General features: G+C 45.7%; 2 protein-coding genes across 8 annotated transcripts in view; both read left to right on the top strand.

Moving 5' to 3' along the window:
• Positions 1 to 23,878, top strand: part of LOC128329916 (uncharacterized) — a 481,088-nt gene that overhangs the window by 24,327 nt on the left and 432,883 nt on the right. The gene's annotated exons all lie outside the window — the stretch shown is intronic.
• LOC128329919 (histone-lysine N-methyltransferase 2B-like) lies at positions 25 to 22,532 on the top strand. Its single transcript, XM_053261849.1, has 8 exons — positions 25 to 825; positions 3,653 to 3,760; positions 4,209 to 4,357; positions 12,346 to 12,426; positions 17,204 to 17,254; positions 20,111 to 20,566; positions 21,635 to 21,676; positions 22,323 to 22,532. Exons 1-8 carry the CDS (start codon positions 325 to 327, stop codon positions 22,417 to 22,419), a joined length of 1,485 nt encoding a protein of 494 aa, XP_053117824.1. The 5' UTR covers positions 25 to 324; the 3' UTR covers positions 22,420 to 22,532.

The following is a 23,878-nucleotide window of genomic DNA, read 5'->3' as shown; positions in this document are numbered from 1 at the left end:
AATGACACGTCTGAACTGAAAAAGCTGTACATGCTGGCCTATTTGCTACAGATGGCACTCAGAGAACAAGTTACAGACGACTTGATAAGTTACATTCTTATCATTCTGTAACATGTCAGGGAGTCAAGCCAGAAAGACCGCTCTCTGCATGAGGAAGAAACAGCGGCTCCCAGTACCACTTCCACCCCCACTACCACCACCACTACTACCACTAGCACCACGAGTCCCACTAGTCAGAGTTTGCTGCTGGAGGGTACGTCCAGCTCTTCCCAAAATGAACCTAGTGAAGGAAACTCAGAGCAGACATCAGAGAATGCACCATTAATGTCAAAGGAGGCGCTGCTCAACCAGCTCACGCGTGGAACTCAGGAAGGTGGTGTGCCCCAAATCCCAGGAGATAACGCAGAGGCACCCCAAATCCCAGGAGATGACACAGAGGCCTCCCATGAGACACACTGGGAGCATCATGAAGTGAAGACCACTGCTCGCCACAAGCTGAACATCTTGCCCACTGATGATGACTACTTGCTTCAAGGGGACCTTTTTGAAGCTGAGCTGAACAAGCGGCTATCGCCCCTTATCCCAAACACACCAGTGAGGAACCTCATATCCCACACACTCCATATCCTCAAAATGGACTGTACAGTGTCCAGGGTCCAGTTGGCCTGTGCTACGCTAATCTCCAGAACAGGTCTCCTCATGAAACTATTCAGTGAGAGAGAAAACTTCATGGATAACTCCGCCTTGTGGAAGTCATACTTCTTGTCTATGAAGTATGTCTCCAACTTGGCCACAGGAAGTCCAAGAAAACTGGGGAAATCTGAAGTAAGAGGCAAACCTTGTCAAGCCTGAGGGGTTGTGAAGACTACTAATGGGTTGTCGGGAGCTTTGGCAACAATCAGCTGACCTGGATGTGGCTCCAAAGCTGCTCACTGGGTGTGAACAATGGGAGGCAATGGGAGTTCACCTGGCACTGGCTTCTTGAAAGCATAGAGTCAGCCTATTAAACATTTGGGTTTGTTGTTCATGCTTTATTTTAAAATTTCAATAAACGCAGTTCTGATTTAGACACTGCCTTTAAAAAGTGGTTTGGTAACTGATTCGGTCAATTTGAATTGGTTTTGAATCAATTTAAATTTATTTCATGCAGAAAATACCAAACCCTTTTTGCAGAATATATTTCATGCAGAATAATGTCAAACTCTCGTGCAGAATAAGAATATCAAACTCTCACTTGTATCTGTAAAATAAGTACCATGATATCACTTGAGAAACAATGAGGTCATTCTTACGACCAGCTCTAGCTGGGCCAGTGCAGCCCAACCTGGGTAGAGCTGCTCATGAGAAGCACCAGGATCGGTCCCAATCCCAGCAGTCCTCGACTGGGTAGTCCAGGTGAGGTAGGAGGGTGTCCATGCACCCTCCTCCCTCACCATCTGGTCATGTGGGCAGCTGGGCTGCTGACAGCTCCTTTCAGGCTGCTGGCAACCATTTTAATGATAGACACCAAGGGAAGGAACAAGCCAGCCTCTCGAGTTTCTCAATGCACAGTGCTGCTCGTGTGGTGCACTGTGGAATTCCTGGAGGCCAGGTTTTGCTTTCCCAGCCTCCAGATTGCTGCACTGCTCATTGCAGTGGCGGTCATGTGGACAGGCAGATGAATGGTGAGCCTGGGAGGGAATGGAGGTTGTGCAGGGAAAGGTAGTTGTGATCCTGCCGCTCCCGCCGCCCTCCCCATCCCCTGCCCCAGTGGTTGTGTGAATGATATATTTTTTACATACATACATATATATATATATGTATATATATATATACATATATATATATAAATAAATAAATAAATAAATATATATATATATATATATATATATATATATATATATATATATAAATATATATAATCTTTTTAATGTATATTTAAAATTTTAACAGAATTTTTCATTTCTGTTAATGGTTTTTACAAACAAAATACATGGAACAGGATTGAAAGAACAGGAAAATAAAATATAAAACGCACAATTAAATAGGTTGTTTTGAACCACATTATTTAGCCACTTATGAATTATGTTAAATAATTATGTTAAATAAATAAATAAACTAGTTGCCACTTTTTGTGATAAAGGGTTTGGCTCCAGTTCAAGGCAACCAAGAGTTTAGATTTGGGTGCAGTTTTGGTACACTGAACACAATTCTGAACCCGTTTTTCAGTTTAGGTTGAGTTTTGGTTTGACTCCTTACTGGAAAATGGCTGAAAGTAGTTAGTGGGCCACTCAGCTGTGACTGGGTAGGTGCAAATTGGCTCAAGGGATCAGCATCTGTGGATATGGCCTGCAGCCAAGGGCCACAGCATGTAAAGAAGCAAGAAATCAAAGGCAAGGAGAGGCAGAGTCAGGTTGATCTGGGTTGAAAGGGACAAAGTAGAGTGGAATGAGGTTTTTGCACATACTAGAAAGCTGATAATATGGTTTTGAAGAAAACTCAAGGTGGAATGAAAGAATCCACATGGCCTGTGTGCTCTCATGCTCTCTCTCGCTCATGCGATCTCCCTTTCTCACACTCGCACATACCTCCCTTGAATGGGGGTGATTTTTGCACCTTGAACTATAAACACCTGCAAAACCTATTTGACCAAAGAAGACACTGTGCCATAAAAATGACTTTGCACAGCATGAATGACAATGGCTCAATCATACCACTTTCAGCTCTCTGGAATCAGAAATTATCCTGGATTGTAGTATTTTGTAAATGTTCAGTATTTGCTTTTGAACTTTGGTTTGAGAGGTTTTCTAAGAAGGAATGCAAATCTTAAGCCTTTTTCTTGAATACCTGTTTTTATAACATAGCAACATAGAGACTAATGGATGATGAAGAGGAACAAATTGAAATTAAACAACAGCAACGGGAAATTAGCAGAAACAGAGTAGCTCAGGTGCAGGTTACAAACTGTGGTGCTGGAGCAAAGAAGATTCTTAATTATTCGTTATGACATTTAATAAGGAAAACAGAGGCCAAAAAGTTCATTCTCTAGGGCCTGCAAACACCCTGTGGCTGCATCTGAGAGGAAGCATGTGGCTGAGAGGCAGATCATGGGTGTTTCCAGATGAAGAAATATTGTGTTTGAAAATGGAGGTTCTTACCACTTCTGCATGATGCCTTCAGATGATGTCACTAACCATCACACAATTTCACAGCACCACCTGCTGGCCATTTGCTGCCAATCTGTGATGGTCTCAAAAGACTTGATTTCCGTCATAGATTGGTAGCAGATGGTCAGCAGGTCATGCTGTGAAATTGCACGATGGCCAACAAACTCGGCAGATCACCCCGTGGAGAAATTGTGTGAACTTCAGTTTTCAAATAGAGTGGTTCTCTGTTTGGCAATTCCCCATGTCTTGCATTCAGGAGAGCTCAGGTTTAATCTCTAGCATCTTAGTTAAGTCTTCAGGGCTGAGAGCAGCTGTAAAATGGAGTAGACAGTACTGGGCTGAATGGACCAATGTTTGACTTGGTATAAGACAATTGCATATGTCCATATGAGAGCAAGCTCAACAGAGAGCAATACAAGTGGTGTTTTTTATTCGGGGGTGGGGAGAAAAAGTAGAAACACAAAAAGCCTATTTTCCATTTTCCTTCTCTTTGTCCCACCTTGCAGATTGGAAGCCAGGGAATCCCAGAATATGGCTATGGCAAAAAGCTGTTGTTTGCTATTTCAGTGACTGCAGTGATAATAATCATCATTTCAGTAATTGGGCTGATTGAGGTAAGCTAAAAATGCATTTTTAAGTTGGAGTTATTAACTGCCGTATCCAAGGGCTTGGGATGGGAAGCGAATGTCCCCCAAAGACACAGTCTCCTCCAGCTCACATTCACCAGAAAATTGTGATTAGCTCACATTCATCAGAAAATAAATTTGAGAAGGGGTGGATTAATAACGAGAAGCAAGAGGTGGCCAGCAGGGGGCGCAGTGAAAATTGCACCAGCAGCCTTCTCCCCATGTGACCTCCCCATCAGATCCCAGAAGAAAAAAGCAACAATCTGCAGGAGGCTCTGGATTCTCTGTAAACTCTCAGCTTATATTCATTTGCAAGCTTGGTTTGTAGCATATTTTACTATCATCTAGAAAACCTCTAAATAATGGCATGAGATCAACCCCAAAGCCTGAAGTTGGTTTGTTGTGACCCATTGTCACATCCCCTTCTTCTGCTCAGTCTTCCAGTGCAGGTTCTTCAATGCTCGATAAGCCTCTTTGGCTCAAGTATATGTACCAGCTTCTGGATGAAGTACGGAAAAAGAGCATGGTGGACAAAATGCACGATGAAGAATCCTCTGAAGATGAAGATATATTCAGCTGGGCAAGGTATAAATGAAAGGAATATTCTCAGAGCTGCATGGGTTGCATAACATCTCATCTTTGATTGCTCCCACACTAGCCCTTCCCTTCAGAATCACTATCTTTCATTCACTCACTTGGCGCATGAGGAGTGGCTTTATGACAATGTGGTTGATTATGATGCTCTGCCATTTCCTGGTCCTGGTGGCCACTATATGTCCTGCAATGTCTCTTCCACAATTATTTTTCAATAGAGGCTTGCCAGCTTTGAGGTGCTGATGTGGGAAGTCGCAACAGGGGACTCCTTGGGCAGTTTGGTATTGTTTTGTTCTTTAGTTTTTTAAATAAAACCTTTCTCTAATGTGCAATAAAGTTGGGAAATGGAGGACAAAACAGTGGAGTTGCTAGAGCAGATTGCATTCACTCTCTCCCATCGATCACTCACTCCCACCATTTCCCAGAACGAGCCTGCAAATGAGCTTTTCCTGACTCCCGAACTTGTGCTGATTATAAACAGCGGCAATCTACATTAACCCTATGCCTACATATATGTAGGAGTAAATGCCATCAAACGGAATGGGACTTACTTCATTCTGAGTAGACATGCATAGGAATGGACTGAGCTTAAGATCCACTTTCATAGCCTGTGCGCTTTCCAGACGATACACTACAACAGTGTCACTACTGTCCATTAAGTGTGCTTACGTACTGCCTGTATTTCGACATCGTTGTCCTTCCGCTGTCAGCAAGGTGCCATTCACATTAGGGATGTGCAAACAGGTTTGGGGGTTTGCGGTTTGGGTTTGGGGGTTCGATGGTTCAACCCCTGGACCACACACCCCCAGTTCGGTTCTGCCTAGAACCAAACCACCCCGATGGTTCGGTGGTGGTTCATGAACATTTTCAAGTTTAAATTTTTTTTTAACCTTAAAAGTGATCATTGAGGTGGTGGTGGGGATTTGTGCGCAGAGGTCAAATGCCCCCCTCGAGCCCTGTAGGTCTGTTTTTTGGCCCGTTCATGCCTTCCTAAAACGGCATGGTGGCCAAAACGTCAGCCGCCAAGCATGCCTGGCATGGCCCACAGGGGCCATTTGCTCATATATGGTGGCCATTAAAAATATATATTAAAAAAAATAGCTGCCAAAACAAAAATGGCCACCTCGCATGTGCAAATGGCCTTTGTGAGGCCATGGGCCATGCCAGGCCTCGCAGAGGCCATTTGCACATGCACATTGGCTGCCATTTTGGCTGCCACGCCATTTTATTAAGGCCTGAACAGGCAAAAAATGGGCCTAAAAGGCCCGAGGGAGGCATCTTGAAGGCTGGAGGGGGAAGGGGGAAGCTCCACTCACCCCCCTGCCATCTCAACAATCACTTTTAAGGTTAAAAAAGAAATTAAAACTTGAAAAGGTTTCTGAATCCCCCCAGACCGAACCAAACGGGCTGGTGGTGGTGGTGGTTCGAGGGGTGCTGGACCAAACTGGCTCGGTTGGGTTTGAGGTGAGTTCAGCTTCGAAGCAAACTGGGCCAGTGGGTTTTGTGCACACCCCTAATTCACATTTCTGATGTCCAGGGGCGTACCATTAATGAGGCAAAGGGAGATGAATGTGTCCTGGCCCACAGCCTCTGAGGGCCCCCCCAAGGCCAGTCCTTGGCCTCTCAATTCTGCCATGCAGTATGCCTGCAAGGGAGAGCAAAGGCAGCTGCCTGCCTGACATATCTCTCCCTGCTTCCCGGCCCATGCAGCATGCTTGCGAGAGCGAGAGGGCGCTGCTGGGAGCCCGATGTGATGGAAGGAGGGAGACAAGCAAACTTCCGGCAGGCTGAGGTAGCTGAGAATAATTGTTTGAATCGCTGCTGAGCTCTGTCCTGCTGTTGGGGGAGGGAGACGGTTCTATATGCCTTCTATTGCCCAGGCTGGACCTGGAGGTGGAAGAGGACAGCAGACACCACAAAGAAGGCAAGAACAAGTAAGCCCCCACCCCACCCTGTTTTTGGGGTGTGGTTTTTTTTTTTTTTGCAACTTATGGAGCTTGGAGTTCAGTTTGCAAACCGTCTCTCTTCAAAGGGGAAAGGAGAAGAGTTTCATGTGTGGGGGTGTGTGGAGAATGGAGCACCCTTGTGGAAATCGGGTCTGTCTTGTGTATGTTTCCCTTTTTTGTACCAATGTCTGCTCTCTGTGCTTGCAAAACTCCTGAACTCTGCAAATGTCCTGAAAAAGCAGAAGCAGCAGAAGCAGGAGGGAAGCTGGGAGAGGGGGAAAATGCCTTCCTTCCAAACACTCCATTCAGCGATGACGAGGGAAAGAGTGCAAGCCAGGAGAGAGAGGCATGAGGGAGCAGCTAAGCACTCCTGCTTTTCTGAATAGTGGGTCTCTTTCCCACCCAGCCCCCAAGTTGCATTAAAAAACAACAAAAATTCCAAGGTCTATCACATCCTCGCTCAAAAAAACCCATTACCTTGTGCGTAGGGGTTTTTTTTACATCTTTATATTGTTAGGAATTCAATTGTTTAAATATTCAAATATTCAAAATATTCAATAGGAATTCCATTGTTTAGAGACAGAGAGAGGAGTGGATAAAGAATTATGCAGGATGTGGGAATATGTTAAATTGTGTGTTGAAATGTTTCTTCTAATGCATATTTACATGAATATACTTGTTTTATATTATTACATTATTGTGAGTTCAGTTGTTGTTTGTGCCCTCAAGAACCCAAGTGTGCCATGGTGTGTGTGTGTGTGTGTGTGTGTGTGTGTGTGTGTGTGTGTGTGTAAAGATGCTTGACTTCCCAGTCAGTGTACACAGGATTGCAGTTTTATTATAAACGTATGTCAGCACAAAATCTCAGGTGGTGTGGTTGTGTTTTGAAATAAGGGTCAAGGCTTTCAAACTGAGTCACTTGGTGACAACCCACAGATTGGAAAAACTCCGAAAGAACCACATCCAAGCACTGGTTTGCAGGATTGTATGGATGTTTTAATTGTAAACCTCCCGGAGCCATTTTGGAAGGGCAGTATAAAAGTTGAATAAATACATAATAAATAAAAATGTTAAATTAATTTGCAGTGCTCTTTAAGTCTTGTTATTTTACCATGGAAAACCTCTACTGTGAAAAGCCAATATACTAAAAATGCAGCATCGAATTTCAACAAGTTGCCTTCCCCATATTTTGCAAATTGTTTTGTTGGGTTTGAGAACAACTCCCCATCATTGGGTCCATATATCTTGGAGTGGATTCAGATGACAGTTTGTGTTGTCTCTTTAATGTTCTTCTGCAGCAGAGTCATGGGTCCAGGAGAAGGAGAGGAAGGCAGCGAGGGGCCCATTTTAAAATCTCATCCCTGGGCCCACTCCTACCTTGGTACGCCCCTGCCAATGCCTTCTTTCGGATTTCATCCTTCCATTTTAGTCCTACAGCGTTGCATGTGTGTCACAAATATATAGTTGTATTTTCCCATTCTAGGAGGGTTGCACAGGCTCTTTACGTTTTCAAAACGAACCTGCCAAGCCGAAGCATTTTACTGCTGAACAGAGTGTAATCTGGAAAGCACCCTGCTCCTATGCATGTCTACTCAGAAGTAAATCCCATGGGAGTTCAGTGCAACTAACCTCCAGTTTAAATGTGCGTATGGTAACAGTCAAAATCTCTTGCTCAGCTGAAGGCCCCAGAAGAGAGCAGAGGCATCTGTCTGACTTGTATTGAGTTCCCCACTCTTCTCTGGGGCTGATGGAAGGGCAGAAGGAGCCTTCTTGGAGATTCTAGCCCTCAAAGCTAGTAGGAGAAGAGAAGGCAGCTCCAAGCAGCAGCATCCACTGTAGTGAGGCAAGAAGGGGGATCCAGCCAAAGAGGTCCTCCTTTCTCAAAAAGAGGCTCCATCTCCAGCCCTAGTACCTGAGGTCTGAGTCATTCTCCTTCTCCATCTCTCTTATGGAAAAACATTTTAAAAGCCCGGTTGGTTCAATAAAGCGGGATTGCACTCCTGAATTTAAGTAACATTTAAAATTCAGAAAGTGGTGCTTCCTTCCCAATTGCTTCTCCACAGCAGGCATTTCCCCCCATTTGTCATGTGGATGGGAATTGTAAATCTATATTGCTGCACAGAACTTCTAGCCTATGGCCTTATGAGGACCTGGTGCCTAAACGGCTGTTCTTTCTTTAAACATAAAAGCAAATGCCAAAAGACAATTTTCTGTGACTTTCGGCTTCAAGCAAAATCTGCAAAATGTATGGAAGATTCCTGGAAATTATCCAGACATGGCTTCATGCCACGGGGTATCTGAAGAGTGAATTTGCTTTGCAGCAGATTCGCAACAGTTTAATTTGGGGAATTAAATTGACGGTTCACAAAGGGTCAGCTCCTCTTCGCATTCCCTGCAGATCTTTTTCCTCTGTGTGTTCCCACAGCTTGCTCCTGGATTTTTTTCCGAACTAATCACCTCCCAGAGGAGAAGGCGAGAGACTTGTTGTTGTTGTTATTGTTGGTTTGTCAGTTGGTGTTCTGCAAGATTGACTAGTCAAAACAACAGAACACTAAACCCGAAGTATTATCTCAGCGAATGTTTCTGTGTGGATGTTCATAGAAACCACTCCCAATTTCAGGGGCTCATTTTTATCTTTATAGCATGCATAAGAACTGAAGGATCCTCTAGGATAACTTATTTGTGTGAACAAAATCAATGGGCTCTATTTTTCAGCGATTCCTTCCACACCACACACATGAATTATCCCAAAGTTTCATTTCTCGACTTGCAAAAATGAATGAGAATTTGGAGAGACGCTTGCCTGGGCTGACTTCTTGTCAATTCACATCTTGAGAGGGCTTAATTAGTACTAGGGCCCACTTAGAACCATTCCAAACTATGTGAAGCAAGAAAAAGCCCCTTTGAGCATGTGCAGAGTGCTGTTGCGGTCACAACCAAAATTCAGACTTATTAAAAAATTTAAATGAAGTACAAAATTTGGTTAGTAATTGGTTTCAGTATCATCAGCTAAATGAAATTTATAAAAAGGATCTTAAAGTTGGATTTGTGGATCAAATGTTGAGATTTGAGAAGGAGTTGTGTGAAAATGATGAAAGATGAGTAGTCTCTAAGATGTATAAGTAACTAACTGGGCAAAGAGGAACCTTTTACCGTGGTGATTTTCTTTATTTAGCAGGGGGAGAGTAACTGGCCCTATCCACCCCCAGCACAGTACCTCCAGTGACTGTTGCTGGTGTCTATCTTGTGTTTTTTTAGAATGTGAGCCCTTTGGGGACAGGGAGCCATCTTATTTATTTATTATTTCTCTGTGTAAACCACCCTGAGCCATTTCTGGAAGGGCAGTAAAGAAATCAAATTATTATTATTATTATTATTATTATTATTATTATTATTATTATTAAATAAGTAGCTTTTGGAGGAGACAAGAGATGAAGTGGTTAAAACGACTATGAAAAAACGGGCTCAAGATGTGGGTCATAATATAGATATGGCTGCTTGGGAAAAATTATGGAAAACTGATTTAAAGTTTACTGCATGTTAAACTTTTAAAGAAAATTATTATAAGGTGATGTATAGGTGGTATCTGACACCAAAAAAATTAGCATTAATGTATAAAAATGTTTCAAACAAATGTTGTAAATGTGGACAATGTGAAGGAACTTTTTTCCATATGTGGTAGTCATGCGGGAAGGCAAAGTTTGGGATATGATATATACTGAGTTGAAGAAAATTTTTAAAATGACATTTCCTAAGAGGCCAGAATCCTTCCTGCTGGGAATAACCCAAGGAGAGTTTTCCACAAGAAATTTAACATTTTTTAATGTATTCAACCATGGCGGCCAGGATAGTATACGCGCAGAAATCGAGACACTAAAATGCCCTCAAAAGGAGACTGGTTGATAAAAATTGTGGAATATGCTGAGTTGGCAAAGCTTACAGCACTTATAAGGGATGAAAATTTGGAATCTTTCAAAGAAGATTGGGAACCATTTTTACTTTACTTAAATAAATATTTTTCTAATATGGACTTTTCAGTAGGGTTTGAAATGTAGTAATAACAGCAGGTTGGGTTTGGTAAAATCGAGTAGTAATGTGGAGTATCTATATTTTGAATTATTATAGCAATGGTTTATATGTATAGTTAACATGAACTGTGCAGATAGGTAAGCGGGAAGTCAATATTTACTTAATTGTAAGCTGTTGTAAAAGCCAATAAAAAATTAAAATGCAAAAGAACAACAACCAAAACCTAGACTTGAGTCCCGGCACCTCTAATTTTTGAAAATTAAGCTCTGAGTTTCCAACACACAGTGAAAAGCCGCCCTCTGCATTAACCATCCCCCACAAACGAACCTTGCACCAATCCTTTCTTTATAAGGGTCCCCACCACCACCACCATTTGCCAACACTGTTCTTTGAGCCCAGCCTGGAACAGATTTTCTAGGTTCACCAAACTTCTTTAACACAGCCAGAAGCAACTGCGATCTCCCCCTGCCCAAAGACTACTCGCGAAAGTTGTACTCCGTGCACCACAACTCTGCCTCCCCATCGCCAGCGAAAGCATGTGTGGCTGGCTCTATTTTACCCACACTCCATCCTAGGTTTACACTGCCAGAGCTGCATGATTGATCACAGGTAGTTTCTCACCCCTCCAGCCTTCTGTTTCCAGCCAACTTGCTGGGAAAAGGCAGGCTACGGGGTAGGGAGGAGGAAGGCAGTAGGGTTGTGCATTTTGTTTTGTTTTCTGTTTTGTTTTTGGCCCGAGGAAGGCAGCCTAGAAGAAGTACACAGCAAGCAGTACTTCCAGTGGCCAAAGCCCTTTGCTATATTTCTCTTATTACACATTGCAAAAGGGCACTGGCTCTCCATTTAGCCCATTTCAATAACAGCTTGGATTCTTCTCCAGCAAAGCTAGCCACAGTCGGGAAAGCAGACAGACAATAAGGAACACAGCTATCAAATTCCCCTTCCTTGTGGAAGACCAGTGAGACAAGTTGCCAAGTAGCCACCTCTGTTGACTCTTGGCATTCCGCAAATCCACGCAGCAAACAGTTTTTTAACCCACCCACCCCCGAAAGTACTAGGTGTTGTTTTTTTTTTTAAAGCTGATTTATTGGCAATGGTCCCTCTGCACATTGTGGAGAAGCGTCAGGGCATACTAGAAATCCCCCCCCCAAAAAGTTGCTACAAATAGAGGATTATTTTACCCTAGACATAATTTGGGCTAAGCCAGAATGCGCAGCCCTAACTCGGGGAAAGCCAGAATCGTGTTTGAATTGGTCCCTGATAGCCCACCGCGATTTTGGGGTAAATCCAGCTGATATGTGAATTCGGACCCTCCATTCTGGAGGAGATGCGAGCTAAAAGTCATGTGTGTGAAAGTCCCTGGTGTGAAAGTTCCTGTGCCAATACAGGAACTAGCAAAACCACCACAAGCCATAGAATGAGTTGTCACCTTTTTCCTGGCATAGCTCTTGTGCCTGGCAACTGTGTAACCTGTTGAGCAGGCATTCAGGAGATGCACTTGTATTCTCTTAGCTTCAAGATACAATTCATGGCTTCCCCATTTGAACAGTTTGCCTGTCATTCAGCTGCTAACCTTAATCAAATGTGGGACTTCAGCACTCGGCATAGATCTTTGTGCCCTCCCTCTGGCTAGTAGAAGCAGAAGGAATTATGCAAACATGGAAAGACATGCCAAACTGATTCATGTACATAATTTATTCCTGTTGCAGGATTTAGCCTTACTTAGCACACAATTTGGATTTGATCTTTCTAAATGTGTAGCCAGTACTCTGTTCTCGATACAAGCGGTTCATAGCTAAGGCTATCGCTTTTCGACCACTAACACAATCTTGGCCATGATATGAACCACTGCAGGGCAAATTTGTGCAGTGTCGCTGTGCCAATACAGCCAGGTTCATAACAGCCAAACAGTCTTGGATAAATGATACCAAGTTGGGAAACCATTTGAGACCCTATTAGTCTTCTGCAAGCTCCACATAACTTTGGCTCTTCTCTGTTTGTCAGAGTTCCCGGAGCTCCACCAGGTCCACCAAGCCCATCACCGGTAGAACAACCGCCTTCAAGAAGGCCCAGCTCAAGAAAAATGTAAGTAACGGTTGTATTCTGTCCAATGAGTCTATTCTCACGATGGGGGTAAACGGGGCTAAAGGAGCCCAGCCCAGTTTTCTATCATCGTGAGAACCACCGGGCTTGCGGGCAAGCCCAGTGATTCTCTGGCAGCTAGGCCGCCAAAGTAGCCCTCTCCTTAACCCAGGTTAGTGGAGTGAGTGCTCCGCTAACCTGGGTTTTCTGATCATATGCCACCATGGCAAGGCACTCCACCATGGCAACACACAAGGAGACCTTGGCCAGCAGGCTCAAACAAGGCTCCTGGTCCCGGAGGTTTCTCCAGGATGCCCCACACTCTCGCGTGGGGCATCCTGTGACTTCTGAGGGGCCGCCAATGTCCACCACCCCAACCAGAGCCAGTAATTGTGTGGGCAGCCAAACGGCCGCCCAGGGACGGCTTGTTGATCATCTGCAGGGAGGTGTAAGTTAACCCGCTCTCCCCGCAGGCCTGCTGGAAGCTCTTCTCACTGATTGTGAGAAGAGCTTCAATATCTGTTATGTTTGTTGTTTAGAAGTTTGTCCCAGTGGGGATCCTGTAGAGATTATGTGGGGTGGAGTCAGAAAGGAAAAGGGTGGGGAAGGGGAAAGAGAAGGAGAAAATGGAGTTATTTCTGAATAAATGGTTTTATGTATGTATGTATATATGTATCAAACCTTTGTCTCTGGGGGGTTAACATAAAACAATTAAAACACATATAAAAAGTTAAAACAATTCAACAATTTAAAATCAACCATAAAATTAAAACAGGCAGTTTTTAAAAGCTGGGAAAACTTGGGTGAAAAGGTGAGTTTTCAGATGTTTTTTAAAAATTGCCAGAGATGGGGAGGATCGTATATCAACAGGGAGCGCATTCCACCATCTCAGGGTAGTAACCGAGAAGGCCCATCACTGTGTAGCCACTAGATGGGTTGGCAGCAACTGGAGACGGACTTCCTCAGATGACCTCATTGGGCAGTGTGGCTCATAGTGAAGAAGACGCTCTCTTAAACACCAAGGGCCTAAGCCGTTTAGGGTTTTACAAGTTATAAGTACTGTAGCACTTTGTGTTTTACCTGGAAAGCAATTGGCAACCAGTGAAGCTCCATCAGCAAAGAAGTAATGTGGTCTCTCCGAGATGACCCACAGACTAACCTGGCTGCCGTATTCTGAACCAATTGAAGTTTCTGGACTAGTCCAACATAGAGCGCATTACAGTCCAACATAGAGCGCATTACAGTCCAACAGTCCAACATAGAGCGCATTACAGAAGTCAAGCCTGGAGGTTACCAACAAATGTACCACTATTTTGAGGTCATTGATCTCAAGAAACGGGCACAGCTGGAGTATCAACCAAAGCTGATGGAAAGCACCACTGGCCACCGCCTCAACCTGAGAAACCAAGGAGAGGTGTGGATCCAGAAGTACTCCCAGAGTAATGTCTGCGAGCCATGCAAAAAACCAAGTGTGCCTTAATATGCACAGCAGTAATTCCCAACCAATGTTTCTTTGACGTATTTATTTGATATATTTTATACTGCCCAAACATATGTCTCAAGGCAGTTTGCAAAAGGGTTAAAGTACAAAAATTAAAACATTAATAAGCATGTGCATTTTGAGCATTTTTCTAAAGGCTACCAGAAATGTTGACGCTCTTGTTTCGACAGGGAGTGCATTCCAAAGTTTTGGGGTGGCCACAGAGGGGGCCGAACTCTGAGTTGCCACCGGACACGCCGGTGTCAGTTGTGGGCCGACCTCCACAGATGATCTTAATGAGCGGTGGGGCTCTTGAAGTAGAAGGAATAATGTGCCACAAGGAATAAGCTCATGAGAATAATTACAGCTCCTGAAGCCCCAAGTGCTTCTCTGCAGAGAATCTGTTGCACTCCTACATGACTCACTGCTCGGGCACTGCCTCTGGGGAGGGGAGACCCCACTGAGGGCAGGCGATCCTGTCATGTTGGAGCTGTGTCACTCCCAGTGCAGTGGCATAGAAGAACTCCCCAGCCTGAGAGGGGCTGCCTGCTTGTTGCATCTCCGCAAGTCACCACTCTGAGCTTCCAGTCAGCAGGCTCCCCTAGCCACTAGCGTCATGATACAGGCAGTGGCCCGTGGCCAGATTTTTTGATGCCTCTCACTGCCACTGCAGCTAACCTCTGCCTGCCCACCTGGCTGCCACCCTCTCTCCCTCCCTGCCTCCCTCCACAGCTTCCCACCCACTTGACCACCTGCCTGCCTCTGTCCCTGTGGCTGCTGGCAGCAAAGAGCCAGCATGTGGGCAAATGATGGCGCATGTCACTGAGCTGTGATGTCATTTGCCCATGCGCCAGCCTTTTGCTGCTGATGGTGACGGAGAGAGAGAGAAAGAGAGAGAGGCAAGAGGGAGAGAGAGAGGCAGGTAGCGCGTGGCTCCCCTACCCCTGGTCCCACTGAGTGACGTGTTTTTGCTCCACACAGTCACCCAGCGGCAGATCTGCCCCTGCCCCCATCTCAGTGACTCATGGAAAACACCACATGGGGTGGGATCCCTTGAGGGCAGGTGGCTATTACGCTTCCACATTCTAAAAGTAAGCCTTTGCAGACCTAGGAAGAAAGTGTGCCTCTCATTTTATATCAGGGGGGAAAGCATGCCTCCTCTACTAGAGGTTTGGGGAACATCAATCCATGGGAAGATTCATGCCTTCCTTCCATTCAGCCTTTGGTTTCACCGATAACACAAGAAACCCTGAACAAGAGAGAAATAGGTACACACAGCATAATACAAAGAATCAAAAAGCTGAACTATTAAAAATGTAAGTTCAGTTCCAGTTCAGGTTCTTCAGTTATTTTTTAACTTGTCCATTCAGGAACGAACTGTAAATACTGAGCACCAAGCTACACATGACATTAAACCTGGCATTAGTAGACAGCCTTAACCTGGAAGTCACTTTCCAGATTAGACCCTGCAACAAGGTCAGGACGTATCTCTGAAGTGTGCTTCCACACTTCCTGTGTTGTGACACCGCAGTCCCTACGCTGACAGCAGGGTGCCGTTCATATGTCAGATGCCTCGCTTTCAATGTAATCACTGTGATTTAGTACTAAGATGTTGTATATCCGGCGTAAAGAAGTTGCTGTTTTGGGGGGTTATTATTATTATTTTAATTACTACATGTATAGCCCGCTCTTCCTCCAAGGAGCCCAGAGTGGTGTACTACATACTTGAGTTTCTCTTTCACAACAACCCTGTGAAGTAGGTTAGGCTGAGAGAGAAGTGACCTGGCCAGAGTCACCCAGCTAGTTTTATGGCTGAATGGGGATTTGAACTCGGGTCTCCCCAGTCCTGGTCCAGCACTCTAATCACGCTTGACTAACAAGCAGAAGGTTGCTGGTTCAAATCCACGCTGGTACTATATCGGGCAACAGCTTTTTAGCCATAATCTCATAGTGCATGGGAAGAAGCAATGGTAAACCCGTCCTGTATTTTACCAAAAGAAAACCACAGGATTCTGTGAGCGCCAGAAGTCCAAATTGACTTGATGGCACACTTTACTTTACTTTACTTTTCGTGAGACTGCTCCCCGTGCTGTTTACATTTTGAATGCAATTTGCCTGAAGGGAAGCATTTTGCTGCAGGAAAGCGCCGAAATGGTTCCTTTGCAAATCACTACTTTGGGGGCAAATGGCCACTTTGGTGTGGTGGGGAGAATTTTCACATGGATAGAGCACAGGAGGAAAGTCTTGACTCTGCCGCTCGCTGCACAGCACCTTCCCAGATTGGGGCCCCCTGTGACTGATAGTTAAAAGGGTCTGCTTCCAGGTTGCACCTGTCTTCTAACCATGGATCTCATGTCATGTGCAGTTTGGCCATCATTTGGTCACCAGGGCGCTTTACAGATTGTGAGCCTTACACCGCAAAAAGCGGTGTAAACTGCAACGTTTTGTAGCCCCAAATTCAAACCACATTAGGGAGCCGTTATAAGGGGGCAAGCCTCCTACAACGGGCAGATACAGCTTTGTGTGTGTGTGTGTGTGTGTGTGTGTGTGCAATGCAGATGCAACATTATAGAGCTGTGACACAGCAATTAAATGAAAAAGGCAGTGTCGGATATATGAAAGGCATCTTCCTTACAACACAGGGGCTGTGATGTCAAAACACAGGCAGTACAGAAGCGCACTTAAGGGACCCATTGTGACACTGTGATAGCGTGCAATCTGGAAAGCGCCCTGTCCACACACTTTGAATCAGTTATACATTTTCAAGTATAATGACAGCAAACTCTTTTGCTTGCAGAATAACAGTATTGCTTGAGTGACCTGCCCTTCACCGGCCAGATGTCACGTCACCTGCCTGCCACTCCTGGCTCCCTGCCACCCTCCCTTCCTGTCTCCATGACCTTCTTCGCTCTTCCCCATTGGGGATGGGATTTTAAACTGCAGGTTCAGCAGTGAGGAGGGTGAAAAGGGAGCTTGTTCCTCCCACACAGCTGATCTGCAGTTCAAAATCCATCCGCATGGCAGTGACGAGGAATGGGTGCATGAAAGAGGCAGCTCTGGCCTTGTCCCCTGATGCTGCTGCCAGTGTCAAGGGGGTGGCCAGGAGCGCATGGACCTCACCTCGGGCAGCATCAGCACTGGAGCTGACACTGTATATCTAGCGCTACAGCTGAGTGACTGTGAAAAAGCTGCTGTCTTTGAGAAGTAATTGCAATGTGGTGACCAAATGACTAGGGAGGAGAAGAATGCAGCCTTGAACCCCATTCATTTCTCTGACTTCTGCTTCTCTTGCTTTGACAGGTCACAAATGACTGCACCGTCCCCTGCTAGAAAGCCCAGTTCCAAGACACTATGAGTAATTGCAGAGTTCCTTATTATTATGCTCCCAACCTAAAATTTGATGCTCCCAATCTACTATGTGCATTAATGTCACTTGGAGGAGAGCTGGTCTTGCGGTAGCGAGCAAGGTCTGGCCTGGTTTGGATTTGGATGGTTGACTACATGTGTGCGCTGCCTGGTATAGGGGAGGGGGCCATAGCTCAGTGATAGAGCATCTGCTTGCATGCAGAAGTTCCCAGGTTCCCTCCCTGGTATCTCCAGGTATGGCTGGGAGAGATTCCGACCAGAAAGCTGAGAGTTGCTACCAGTCAGTGTAGAAAATACTGAACTAGATGGACCAATGGTCTGACTCAGTGGGAGGCAGCTTCCTATGTTGCTATGTAACTATGTTTAGGCCTCTCTTTAAGTGGGAGGAGAGGGCGCAGTGGGAAGGCACCGCAGCCCAATTGAACTGAAAACAGTGACTGACATCCAGAGCAGCAAGAGCAGGGGCGGAGCCACAATTGGGCCAACAGGTTCAAAGAACCCGGGCCACTGACCAATCAGGGGCCGTGAGAGCTGGAGGGTTCTCAGGAGCTGGGGGCCCGTGCTCTTTGAACCCTTTCGCTTAATTATAGCTACGCTCCTGGGCTGCTCCTAACTCATCCAGAATCTTCCCAAGCAGCAGAGTGTGCATGCAGCAGGAGGGAGGAGCAATGTTCACTGTCTTCCCTGCCTCTGTTAATATCCTTTGCCTTCCAAAACTATGTCCTTGAGGGATTTTTGGAAGGTAATGAGCACTTATGGAGACAGGAAAGAGCAGCAAAAATTGGCAGCTATTCTGGTTGCTACTCTGGATATCAGCCAGTAATAAATGTAAGATGATGATGATGATGATGATGATGAACAACTTTGTTAGCTACCCCATAACAAATTGTTCTCTGGGTGGCCCACAACATGAAATTAAAACATGAAATTAAAACACATAACACATTAAATCATAATGGACCAAAAAATAAGGGAGACCGCCTGTCCTCCTCCCACTGCCCGTCATCCTCTCGCTCTCCTGACATACGTTCCTTCCTCCCGCCCTTGCATGTGACACCCCCTCTGGGCCCGCCATTGGTCATGGCTGAAGCGGGGGCAGAGCTTGCCACATCCCCACGCATCCCCTCTACAGGAATTAATTATATAGATAACACATTAAATCATAACAGACCAAAAAGGGGGCAGGGGAGAGAAAATACAAAATACAATACAAAGCAACTCTTTTAAAATCCGTTTTAAAAATCAAATTTGAAAATCATAATTTAAAAGGCTGGACTAAACAAAAAGGTCTTTACTTGGCATCTAAAAGAACAAAATGATGAAGCCAGGAGAAGCTCACTCGGGAGGCTATTCCATAAATGGGGTGTAACCACCAAGAAGGCCCTCTCCCTAGTAGCCACCCGCCTCACCTCGTTTGGCAGGAGCATTCAGAAGAGGGCCTTTGAAGAAGATCTTAAGCTCCTGGTTGGGACATAGGGAGCAAGGCACTCTCTCAGGTAACCCGACCCCAAGCCATTTAGAGCTTTAAAGGTTAAAACCAGCACTTTGAATTGGGCCTGGAAACAGACTGGGAGCCAGTGCAGCTGATGAAGCACTGGCGTAATGTGCTGAAAATGTCCAGTCCTAGTTAATAATCTTGCAGCCCTATTTTGTACCAGCTGTAGTTCCTGGACCATTTTAAAAAGCAACCCTACATACAATGCATTGTAATTATCTAAGCAAGAGGTTACCAGATACAGATAGAACATTAAAAAGTTCTACTGGAGCAGGTGAAAGATTCATCTAGTCTAGCATGCTGTACCCATGACTGGCTAGACCACAAACAGAGCATGAAACCAATAATGTTCACCCAGTGTTTGTCCCTAATATCAAGTATGCAGAGATATACTGCCTCTGTATGTGGAAGTTCAATTGAGCTATCTTGATAGAGCTGTCAGTGGGCCTCTGCTCCATGAATCTGTATCCTCTCCTTTCAAACTCATCCAAGCCTGTGGCTATCGCCACATCTTGTGGCAATGAATTCCATGAGAATATGCATTGTATGATGAAGGATGTTTGTTGGTTTGTCCTGAAGCTACTGTCAATATACTCCTGAATTGCCTCTGCTCAGTGGCGCGCTCTTACCCCTGAACTTTGGGGCCGAAGTCCAGGGCCTCCACCAGTGTTCTCTCTAACAGGGATTCCCAGATGTTGTTGACTACAGCTCCCAGAATCCCCAGCCAAAGGCCATTGCAGCCAAAGGACATTGCTGGGTGTTGTAGTGAACAATATCTGGAAATCCCTGCTAGAGGAAACACTGGCCTCCACACCCCTTGGGGGCCCCCACATCCTTTTTAGTCTGTCCTGGGTGGTGTGGTCACCGCTGGCCCACACTGCACCAGGTGGTCAAGTTTAACTGTGACCTGTGCCAGGTGCTTTAGAGACAGAGGAGGGAGTGGGAAAAGAAATATGTGGGATGGGAATATGTTCAACTTGTGTGTTGAAATGTTTCTGCTAGTGCATATCTGCATAAATATATCTGTTTTATATTCTGACATTCCTGTAAGTTCAATTGCTGTTTGTGCCCTCAAGAATCCACGTATTAAAAATATTGTGTGTGTCACAGTGTGTGTATGTATATGTGTGTGTGTAGGGGGATGATGCTTAACTTGTGGGGCAGGGGCTCCAGAAGCCTTTAGGTCCAGGTTCCAAAATTACTTAGGGGCACCGCTGCCTCTGATAAAGCACAGACTGTTTGGAGCAAAGGTGTATATGGTTGGTTTGTGTAGTGCTGTAAGCAAATGTGCTCAGGCTGGCCTAGATGCAGCAGATTCTCTATAATGTCTGCTTTCATTCTGTTAGGTCTGCACATCCGTCCCACTTTGCACCTCAATCCGCACCTCCATCTGTACCTCCATCAATGCCCATGTATATGTCTCCGTCCGTACCTCCATCCTTACCTCCATCCGTACCTCCATCCGTACCTCCATACATAACTCCGTACGCCCCTCCATCTGCAACTCCATCTGTACATCCATACGTACCCCCATCAGTATCTCCATCCATCCATCAGTCCGTACCTCCATCTGTACTTCAGTCTGTACCTCCATCCGAATATCAGTCCGTACCTCCGTCTGCACCTCACTCCGCACGTCCGTCTGTACATCAGTCCGCACCTCCGTCCGCACCTCCCTCTGCACCTCACTCCGCACCTCACTCCGCACGTCCGTCTATACCTGCACCTGTGGAAGGAGCTCTGCACACACCATCACCAAAATCATCATTGATAAAGCCCCCCAGTGAAGCTTCAAAACGAGGGTAAGTACATGTAGAGGAATCTGGGCCTGCTTCTTCCTCTCATTATTCTGGTCATCTTAGAGCTGGTCTTTAAGACAGCCTAGTACAAAGTAGGATTGTCAGATACATTTTTTTAAAGGTAGCTAATTGGGACAACCTTTTACTTATGCCAGTTTGCTCTACCCTACATCCACTATCTACTCCACCTTTGAGCAGACTTAATATAGGATGCTCTGCATGCATTGCAATGGACTTAGGCATAAAACAAACTAATCAGTTCCCACTAAGACATAGTCAAAGAAGAAATGGAATCTCTGCTTGTTAAAGATGGGCCAGAGAAAGTTGTTTTGAGTACCTCACCCACTCCCAGTCTCTGTCCAGGCTGTAGGAAGGCTGGCAGCAACTCTGGACAGGCAGGTGCCTGCCCTTTTCCTGCCAATGCTGCCAGGCCTGTCCCCCTGCCACCCGACGATGTCTCCTCTGTCAGCACCGGGTCTCCCCCCACACATACTGCTACTGCCACTGCCTCCTCCTCTGATGCCAGGCTTGTCTCCGGCTGTGCCATCCCCTGCCGGCCATACCCCTTCCACCCTGTGTCAGTACACCAATGCAGGAGGCGTTTCTGGGGCTGAGCAAGATGTATGGTGCATCCAACTGGAGAACGCTTTCTGTGTTGACCCAGCTGGGGGCTTCTCTCTCTTGCTTGCCAAGGAGAGGAAGGAAGAACCCTACTGGGCCGGCACAGAAAGCACTCACTGATTGAATGGGCCATGTCACAACGGGAAAGAAGATAGATGCAGCACCAGGTAGCAGTAGGTGGGGATGATGCCCTGGGGCACCCTGGTGGGGCCCACGGCCCAGGTACAGTCCCCGTCCCCCCGTCCCCGCGCTACTCCATTATCCTTACTCACCTGGTCTCTGTGATGGAATTCTCAAACAAAATTTATGGGGTGGAATCCAGAGTTGCATTTCTAGCACCTGAACAGCCTTTGGTTTTTTCAGACATGAGGACCAGATCCAAGAAGGGAAGAGAGCAAGCCTGATTGCCACAAATTGTTCTTAAGTTTTGCTTTTCACTCTTTTTAACAGATCGACGGCAGAAGGTGGCGCTAGCACAGAGTCAAAGAAAGCGTGAGTAACTGCAAAGTCCAAACCTTTGCTGTTTCTTCTTCCCTCTAGTGTTGATCTGCTGCAAGATTGTGATCTTAAGAAGACATCTGCTTTTGCAAAACATTTTTCTGACATGTGTTTAGTTATTAACGGAAATGGGAGCACACACAGCTCCCAAACCTGGGTAGGACACGTCTCCTGCTCTAATTAGAATTGTATAAACCAGCCCACTATGAGGAATTAAGGTTTTGCAACCATTTTAGTCTGTAGGAGACCAGGTTTAGTGTGGGAATGCTGCAAGACACCTTGTATGTGTACCTGCAATCCTGTAAAAGAAATGTAAGAGCCAGAATTGGGCTGTGCTGGCAAACCACAAAGCAAGGTTGGAAGGTTATGGAAAAACAAGAAATACCAAAAGAGCCAGAAGCTCAAAGGACCTAGAATGGCTTGGTAGGCTAGGTAAGATCCACAGTCTCCCTGTTGAAAAGAGGTATGTCTATATGGAAAGGTGCATCCTGATCCTATCCATCAGTTGTGAAAACCAGCCCACAGTTTCTAGTTTGCCATAGTAATGGCAACAAAGAAATGTTTCCCAGATTCACTGGGGGGAAATAAAATTTACTGAGTGCATTTTAATTTAATAATTTAATCTGCTTTATATTTTCAGAAGTTCGGGTGCAGGAAGCCAAGCTGGAGGAAGCCAAGCTGGAGGAAGCCAAGCTGGAGGAAGTGAAGGTAGAGGAAGCGCAACGGAAGAAGATTGACCTTTGTTCGCTTGTAAATAATGTTATATTATCTGTAGAGCTCTGTACAAAGTTCTGTTATTATTACTATTATAATACTATTATTATTATTAAATACATAACTCCAAAAGACACACCTCTTCTGCTTCTCCATGGTCTCTGCAGCAAGAGTTCTGCTTATATACAGAACAACATTTGGAAGTTTCGGAGGTTTTGTAGAGCATTCTAGTTCCTGTTCTGAAATGGGGAGACCTGTGCATGGTGCGTGCCGAAGAATACTCCTCTCCCTCCATTACTTTACAATCATAACTCTAGCAGCAGCAGGGGCAGATCCGCCATTGAATACCTGTGTGCTCTGCACATGGGCTACCGGGGGACGCTCAGGATGGGTGTTGAGGGGAGAGGCCTTGCTCAACCACCATTTGCTGCCTTTTGAAGGTCCATTGTGGATACGCCCACCTAACTTTTGAAAGGCTTTGGTATATGGGCTTAAGGAGAGGAGGCTGCTTGCTGGCAGCAGTTTCTTATTTCCCAGCCCCCTTGCCAGTCTTGAAAGGTGGCCAAGGTAATGAGAAAAGACTACCAGCCAGGAAACAGTCTCCTCAACCTGTGCCCCTTTTAATGCTGTGGAGGGTGTGAGGCAGTCACAGCTTGCTTCAGGTGTGTCATTGGCATGCTGTCGGACTCTGAGGATGAGGAGGAGGCAGGCAGTGTGACAGTGGAGGAGGGAGTGCAGCTAGTACAACAGCTCCTGTGGAGGAGGCGCAGCCAATCTCAGCTGTAGAGAGGCATCTGTTGAAGAGACAGGATGAGATGAGATGCACGTGCAGAATGGCTCAACTAACAAGGAAAGCTGCTGACTCAGGGACCCATGATTGAGAGCACATGGCTTCAGCCTATTTAAGATGGCTTCGCCACAACCACATTGCTGGTACCAACGTTGTACTTTGGTGAGCTACCCAGCTTTGTCCCTGCTTGTTTGACTGTGCTTTTGACTCCAGACTGTTTGGACTCTGTTTGTGGAATTCGACTTGGACATGGTTTGACTGACTGGATATTGTAACAACTCAGATTGGCTGTGGTTTGGACATTGCTTACTGTTTGACTCACAGGAAACAGTCTCCTCAACCTGTGCCCCATTAAATGCTGTGGAGAGTGCAAGGCAGTCACAGCTTGCCTCAGGTGAGCAAGAACCTGGGGATGTTCCTACTTGGCAGGGAGAAAGTCCAGGAGGAGTAAGATGAGTATAGAACAGGGATGCTCAACTCTGGCCCTCCTGCAGATGTTGGCCTACAATTCCCATAATCCCTGTCTGTTGGCCACTATGTCTGGGGATTATGGGAGTTGTTGTCGAAAAACATCTGGGGGGCCTAAGTTGAGCAGGCCTAGCTTAGAGGTATTAAGTGTTCACAACACCTCTGACCACTGGCAGAGTAATTTGTCCCTCAGAGTTATCCCATAGCGCCATGCCTTGACTTGC

This window comes from Hemicordylus capensis, chromosome 6, assembly GCF_027244095.1.
Source record: "Hemicordylus capensis ecotype Gifberg chromosome 6, rHemCap1.1.pri, whole genome shotgun sequence".
In the NCBI taxonomy this organism is placed as follows: domain Eukaryota; kingdom Metazoa; phylum Chordata; class Lepidosauria; order Squamata; family Cordylidae; genus Hemicordylus; species Hemicordylus capensis.
Note: the sequence above shows the minus strand (reverse complement) of the source record. Positions and strands in the feature narration are given on the sequence as shown.